We start from the raw sequence: 8,016 nt of genomic DNA on the forward strand, positions 1-8,016 counted from the left end.
ACATGTACATTGTACTCGTAGCAGTGATTCAGAGCTTTTAAATTGTCTGTTGTTGGAAGTACAGGAGAATGTACTTACCCCCGCCCATATTGTCCGGTAAAGTCGCAACGCAGTGGACGTTTGAATGTTAGTCCCAAGCCCTTCTGCTGTTTCTTTACATCTGTCTTTGACAAGAGCTAAACTGCTGAGTCACGTAACATAACTAACGTTACATAACAAGCGACAAAACATTCTTGTTGTGCCCTGGGGTTATTAAAACGTGTCTGCGAACGCACGGACGCTGACCGATAGTGTATTTATTGCGTAATCACATGTCATATGTCAACGTCCGCAATAACGATGATCGGTCATGTAGGCTCAAAGTAATCCAGTAAGCTGCACCCTTGATAGTCACAGTAAGTTACTGAACAATTTAACGATGTCGGAAAATTCCCAATGGCACGAAACTAACGCGTTTGTGAGGGTCGTCTTGCATGACAACAGAGTGTTAACCCAGAGGTCCAGGGTTCAAATCCGTTGATATGCCACCGATGTTATACCCTTGGGAAAGGCACTTAACTCGACTATTCTCTCTTAACACGGGTGGAAATGAGTACCTAGATTCGCCTAGGGCCGTCCTTCGGATTGGACGTTAAATGGAGGTCCCGTGTTTGAAGAATGCCCCACCTCGAGTACGTTAAAGAACCCACCACACTTATCAAGAGGAGTACTTCCCGGTGTGATCCTGTAGTGTAAAGTCCCTGGCTGTGCAATGGAACCAAGTCGAGACGGACTCCACGGCTCAGGGTGGTATTGCTCCATCTACAGGCATAAATTTCTTGGCCTTCAAGCCCAAGTACATACAGTATTGATAAAAGGAAACTAGATGATACGTGTATATGTCTCTGTATTGGCGAGCTGCAATGTACAGTACAACTCCTGTGCATGTGGATAGCGGACAAAACTTTATGCTCTCGTTACCTTTGTAATTGTATGGATCATTGTCGTCTTGCTACTCTCATTAACCCTTAACTATTACATCGATTATAGCAATACCTACCGCGAACAAGTGCATCATCGCGCAACTGAGTGCAGACGTCATGCCAAACTGTCATTCGAATGCGGCAAACGGAACATAGAGATACAGATGCGAACACTCATCACAGCGTACCAAAACAATAATCTGTCGTTGGAGGTTTCCCTCCGTCACAGATTAACAATTTGTATAAAACGGCTGGTTTTGTTATAACGTTACTACTGTTGATCAATCTAGCTGCGTTTGAACAACAACTTTACTCAAAGCAGCATCGGCCTCGATCTTCTTAGTCGTCAGGACATCGGAGCCGAAGAAGACCCGAAGTTTCTCGACGAGCCCGAAGCCGACCACTGCACAAAAACAAGAATTTCTGGCAATTTTTGGTTTCTAACACTACCGTGGAACTTGACATGTCCGGGTCGTATAAACGAATTTCTAGCCACAGTGTGTCCGGTGCCGAATATCCCCAATCATTGCCGGACATGGCCATGTCCGGTAGTTCGCGGTACCCGCACACTGCGTGTCTTGAGAAGTGGTTCAGTGAAGGGGTAGTGTGTATTCAAGTGATAATTACTATCAATGTTTGTTTTTTAAGAAAATGGTACTGAAAACAGTATAAAAGTATCCATAGAATATAGAAACGAAAAACTTCTTTCTCTGTATCTTATTTCTTGCATTAAAAAAGTTTATGATCCTGATAACATTTTAACGTGTGTATATTCAACTTACGGTACCGCAGAGTGACTTCAGAAATGTCAAAGTTTGCTCATGCTGCATGAATCATAAGATATTACAGTGCAACAAAATGTTTGACAGTTGAACATGTCTATTTCTTAACATTCTGGTCCGTTTGCTTATTTACTGATCGTGCCGGGAAAATGCGCGTTACTGGTTCTAAACACGCACGTTCCAATTCTGTAAATAATGTCCGATACGGCAGTAGCATCTTACAGTAAATTTGCAAGTTTGTTCAACTTTTGGGATTGAGATACCCATGGATGAAAATCTACACGCTACAGTATTTTAGAAAGAAACAGACGTTAATAAACTGCTATTTCCCCTGACCGCACCCCCCCCCCCCAATACACATGCAATGTTTTGTTCTGGATATACATGGCGTCGGTACGCGATCGCGACACGCCTGACTTACTGGCGACAAAAATCCTGCATACACATATATTGAAACTAAATGTACAGGTTGATGTTATGGTACCGTTCTGATTGTTTAGCTATCCGGCCAGACACAGGGTGTAGTTAAATGATTATTTTATTTGTTGGAAGGATTTCTGCAAACACAAACAATTTCTATCAAAGCCTATGGAGCTTAGAAAAACATAAGAACTTCTGTGATAGGTTTATTTATGATATATAACGATACACGACAAGCTCATGTTAGTGAACTAGAAAATAAGACATACAAATAGTATGTAATAAAGATTTTCAAGATACATAAAGGAGGTTAAAAGGAGCCTAAGAATGGGTCCCCTTGGTTTAAATAAATAGAAAACACACGCACGTGATGCGTAGGGTAGATAATTGAATGTGTTCTTTGTTAGGATATGCATGAAAGTAATACATGTATATATAAAAGCATTGTACGACAAACAAATGTCACTTTTTGGGGCAGGGAAGTTGATAACTATGCACGTCGGGGCCCTCGTATTCGTAACGTAATTATGCTTTGTGATAATGCTACTTGAACCAAGGAGGTTTATATAGTTCACTATTGTTGTAGGATAGAGTAAACGTTACGTTTATCATCAAAGTGATGTCTGAAACCGTAAACAATTACAGCTGCACTTTGCCACCTCATACCGTGTGGGTATTGTTTGACTATCTGTATTGTTTGACTGTCTGCGAATTGCGACCATGTGACAATAAGCTGAATTCTGAGCTTACTTTGTCCGTCTATATGCAAATACGCATAAATCGCAGCCAATTGTATTCCACATAGCAGTTGGGTAGACCAATCAGCAAACGTGTTACGATTTTCAAATCTTTCAATCCTATCTTTCAGTTGGCATTCGGAGATGACCTTGTTTCCGTAAAGTAGTGCTTTTACCCAGCTCCTATCCCGATAGCAAAATGTTTGCATGCACGCCAGACGGCCCCACGGCCAGTGAACAATGAGAGATTGGAAATACTCTACGTCAAGATCGGACACCATCTTGCTGTGGAATTGCATCCAACTATCAACGCCATGGGACCTAGTTCTGTTTAGAAGGGTAACAACCGGTGCACCGAAGAGCCCAGCTGTTGTTTTGTGTGGTTTGAGTTTTAGCAAGAAAGGTCTTTGTCACTACGTCGAACGCGAGAAGGGCTAGCTGCTGCCGTTTCACGATGGACTGAATACTACTGTTATGCGAACTTTACACGCCCGTGTTCCTGACTAGCATCGGTTTGTGTAGAAGACCGCCGGCGCCTGGACAGCAGAATTTGTGAGAGCAGGAATGCAGAAATTGAGAGATCTACAGGACTTTATGTTATCAAATTGGAAGCGACTATACTACGGCAGTTAGTTTGGAGACTGCCTATGAAAATAGTAAAGACCCGGATGCTAGTGACCTATGGCAGCAGACCGACATATATTTGAAAGCAAAAAGAGCGACGGAGCCCACCAGGAGCAGTCCAAAATAGTTAAAAATAAAACAAAAAACAAAGTTAATTCACATTTTGAAAGAATAAAGGAAACTTATACAAAGCTGCATGGGAAGGGGGGTAATCCTAGGTCGGAAGGTGTGGTAAAACAACACTCTTTTAAATGACAAAGGGTGTAATGAACGCGCTCTTGTCGAGGTAGATAATTAGGTGATAATTGCTTGGTAATTTATGCAAAGAGCATCCGTGCGGCTCGGCACAAGTCTCGGGTGTCCGGGCATATAGAGAAGTCTTACGGCTAAATGCGCGGTCAAGCACGGGTCATAGACACGTACCGGACACGAAATGGTTCGTTTCCGTGCATCCTCGGGTGTGCCAATTGCCCGGACAGGCAGTGTGCCCGGTTCGATACGTACCGTGAATGTCCGAACATTTCGGGTTTCTGGGTGCATGCCCAGGAGTTTTCACCACGTAAACTCGGCTTTTCAAGCAGTGGACCTCTTGCTTGTCGTGCAGACCGGAGAACTCGGACTGTACCACGTATCTGTAGGGTCCGTGGGGTGTCACCCTCCGGTACAGCGCGGAAAAGACGTACCCCATGTCGGGGGTGACCTCCTTTTCCAGATGATTGACACCCGTCAAGTCTTTCCAGTTAGACTCGAATTCTCTGGCTGGGATATCGTCAGGCATCTGTAAGGAACACGTGAAATATTCCTGGATACTGTTTTTATCTAGTCCATTCAGCTGGCACACATTTCTAACAATTTGACTTCATTCATGCAGACATGGCTACCCAACTAATTCTAACCTTGATGATTGATAAAATGTGTCACATTTATTGAAGTCCAGTTATGAAAAACAATGGAATTATACAATTTCCTAATTGATTATGCAAATCAAATTGTCATTTGCATAACATGTATATCATTATGAACATCTTTGCCTAAGCTACCTGTATGCCTAAAATGATAAAAATTTGTCTTTCCTTTCTTCAGTTATCCTCTTTGGAATGTTTGACAAAAACACCCCTGCAGTTCCAAAATTAAACGTTAGGGGCTGAAACCTGTCCCACTTTGTCCTAACGTCAAAAGCTATCTGCCACCCAAAGACCATAGCATGTCCGGAACAAGGGATACTTTGAAAAGCTGCTATTGTAGAATATTCGCATTTATTATTCAACTGCAATCCTATTTTGCATAATGAGTATTATATTTTGTACAACATTGTCTAAGCTACCTACATACCAAAATCATGAAAATCCGTTGTTCCTTTCTTGACTTGTATACTTCAGAACTGATAAAACTTCCCCTGCTATGCCAAAACTAGCGGCTATAAAGTTATGTCACTTCTTCCTGAGCACAAGAGCCACAAATCGTGACCATAGCTTGTTCAGAACATGAGATAGCAAAACCGGACGTTACGCTGAAGTATCAAGGAAAGCCGCTAGGGGGCCCAAAATCTAATCATTTCCAGCTTTTATCATACGCCAACAACATATAATATGAAACCATTCCACACAGCCGTTCAATGCTTCACTTGGGAAAAATCATATTTCATAAGTATGTGGTCACAATTTGACTCAGTCGAAACATAGCGATTAGCACTTTAATAGACAGTCTAGTATTTCCTATATTTTCTGCATTTTGTGTTTAGAGTCACAGGTTGGACTGTAATTGTTTGTATCTGTATATTCTTAGGCATGAACTGTACTGAAGCTTATGTTCTAGTCTCTCCTACTTAAGACGTAACAAATGTCATGTAGTTTGTCTTGGCAACAGTGGGTTCATATCTTAATGGTATATAATATGAATATCATTCTATAGCTCTGTATGTTGCTCTGTTGCAGTCAAGTGCGTAGATTTTAGTGTTTTCTTTCAAAGTAATAAGTCTTAGTGAGGAACTTTTCTAAAAGGCGCTTTACCAGAGCTTTCAGTGTCTTGTGGGTTAATGCATGGTATGGAATGTGCACTTTGGATAAACAGCTGCAAGAAAGACTGGACCTGAAAACTGATTGATAACAGATAAGGAGAACCACTGTCTTGTTGGCTCCATACAGAATGATATTTGTTTTATTGTTGTGACAGGTGTATTAAGATACATTTTGTAATTGTTGCTGTGATCATATGAAAAATACACCTCTTTGAGTGTAATTTCCGTTGTTGGACTTACAGTCACATTTTAGCACACTACTGACAGGACAAAATATTACATTGTTATAACAGTAACTATACAATCACTGTGTCAATAGCAGTCTTCAAGCTTACGACTATGTAATATACCAAGATGTAACACACTATTAAAATCAGTTACTGAAGTAGAGGAATCGAATTCCACACATCTAACGATGAGAACTACGCAGTGCACTAGTCAGTGTTGTACACAGGTAAGCAAAAAACATTCTTTAAACCAATAAGCTATTTGTCCTTCAGTCCGTCTTGAGCCCGACCATCTCCTCGCTGAGGTCCCACAGTCGTTTGGCTGCAGCTTCATCTCTCCCCTGTCGAGCTGGCTGCTTTGGGACACAGTCACTGGGAGAGAAAAGTACAGACTATGATCTAAAAACAGTGTTCTGGATACATTGTGATATCCGTTTTTTTTCCTTTCCATTGATTTGCCTGCTTTATCCCTTGATAATTATACCGCATTCTTAGCTACACAACCAAAGGCATTTTTATCTGCCTATGTTTCAGTTACTGTATAATCTTTAAGTAATCTTTAAGTCCCATACAAATGTGACGAGACTCATGCATCCCATGATGTTTTGCCAATTTGATTGATGCTAGTACACTGCATGGTCAAATATTAGATGGAAACCAGTGGTAAATTGACATTGAAGTATTTGGGGAGACTTTCTGTGCAGAATCTTTTTCAGGTGGTTAATATCTTTTTTTTTAATAAAAAGGCTCCAAAAAGTCCTACAAAATTCTTAAAGGACTCGTACATCTTTTTTAATGTAGCGCATCACTTACGAGAAGTAGAGACCGGATCCCTCTATCTGTTCGTCGACGGCGCAGTGGATGGTCGTCTGGGCTCCCTCCCACTGATTCTTGCCGAACGACTTGACAAAGCACCAGAAGCAGCACTTGCAGCAGGTGTACACGCACCCGCACCCCTCCTCCATGTTTCGCTGCAGATCGGTCTCGATGAAGCCCGGGTGGAGGGAGTTCACGATCACGTCAGTTCCTTCAGAAGCGTGAAAGAAGCATGGATTTATGGAAACCTGCTGTGCTATGTGCTGTGCCCAAATGACATAGTAAAAGATTTTAAGACACGTCGTATAGTACTGTATATGAGAATGGAATGATCAGAAAAAATAAATCACAATTTCATCACCCTTACCCTCAGACAGCTTTTAGGTGGGAAATCCCTCCACCTCCCACCAACTGTAGATTAGATTTTATGCTAATCTCCTAGCAAAGGTCTGGATTTTTTAAGTGTTCAGGCATATCTCTATTGGGCTTTCCATTTTGTACCGTTTTCTTCGTGCCCGCCAGCGGATAGAAGAAAATGGTACAATTTAGGCCTGACAAAAACTCCACACATGCCTTAAGACAACGACCGGAGTCATATCTATATGCTTGGGGAGTAAGAGAGTGCCCACCTTCCAGCCTCTTGGCCAGCTCATTAGCAAACAGCACGTTAGCCAGCTTGCTCTGGCAGTAGGCTCGGTTTGGTCCATAGTTGTTGGTCAGATTGAGGTCATCAAAATACATCCGTCCTGATTCGTGGCCGATTGATGACACCACCACGATGCGGCTCGGAGTGGAGGCCTTGATCTTGTCCAATAGGAGGTTGGTGAGAAGGAAGTAAGGAAGTGGCCGAGGTGGTTCGTGCCGAACTGCATCTCAAAACCATCCGCAGTCTTCCACTGGGGGCAGTACATGATACCTGAAGAACAGAATTTGAAGATGCTCAATAACTTTTTTTAAGAACAATGCATGTGATTTAGTGCAGTATTATACACATGTAGTGTGTGTGCAATGAGTGAGTGAACAAGTGGGGAGCTTGTAGTGTACTGTTTGCATAATACTGTAAATGCAGAAACTTTTGCGGTGGTTTAATGTTCGCGGTTTTTGCGGCGAACATTTTTTTCATGGAAGTAAGAGACCACAGCGCATGGTGCTACCGCAAACTTAAAACCACTGCAAAAAGTCGCTAATCCCGCTACCGCGAACTTAAATGCATTTACATGGTGTATTCAAAAGCCACTACTTCCATGTTTTAAGATAAAAAATGGCAACAACATACACACAATGTACATGTACTAGAAATGTACAACCCACTGCCCTTATTGCCTAAAAAAGATAAGGCTATAAAACTAACTTGACCTCTATCCACCTATTTAAAACTACACATGTTACTTAGGTTGGACTGTATTTCATTCTAAAAAAATAGGTTAGGCA

General features: G+C 41.8%; 2 protein-coding genes across 2 annotated transcripts in view; both read right to left on the reverse strand.

Annotated features, from left to right (window-relative positions):
• LOC118408712 (retinol dehydrogenase 13-like) overlaps positions 1–125 on the reverse strand; it is a 9,732-nt gene extending 9,607 nt beyond the window's left edge. Inside the window, exon 1 of the mRNA XM_035809564.1 lies at positions 79–125. Coding sequence (XP_035665457.1) covers positions 79–88 — 10 coding nt within the window. The 5' untranslated portion in view covers positions 89–125. The remainder of the gene's footprint in view (positions 1–78) is intronic.
• A 5,542-nt stretch (positions 126–5,667) lies between these two features.
• Positions 5,668–8,016, reverse strand: part of LOC118408714 (retinol dehydrogenase 14-like) — a 4,623-nt gene continuing 2,274 nt past the window's right edge. The window contains 4 exon segments of the mRNA XM_035809566.1: positions 5,668–6,141; positions 6,583–6,796; positions 7,215–7,419; positions 7,422–7,501. Coding sequence (XP_035665459.1) covers positions 6,039–6,141; positions 6,583–6,796; positions 7,215–7,419; positions 7,422–7,501 — 602 coding nt within the window. The 3' untranslated portion in view covers positions 5,668–6,038.

The sequence above is a fragment of the Branchiostoma floridae genome, unplaced genomic scaffold, assembly GCF_000003815.2.
Source record: "Branchiostoma floridae strain S238N-H82 unplaced genomic scaffold, Bfl_VNyyK Sc7u5tJ_372, whole genome shotgun sequence".
Classification (NCBI taxonomy): domain Eukaryota; kingdom Metazoa; phylum Chordata; class Leptocardii; order Amphioxiformes; family Branchiostomatidae; genus Branchiostoma; species Branchiostoma floridae.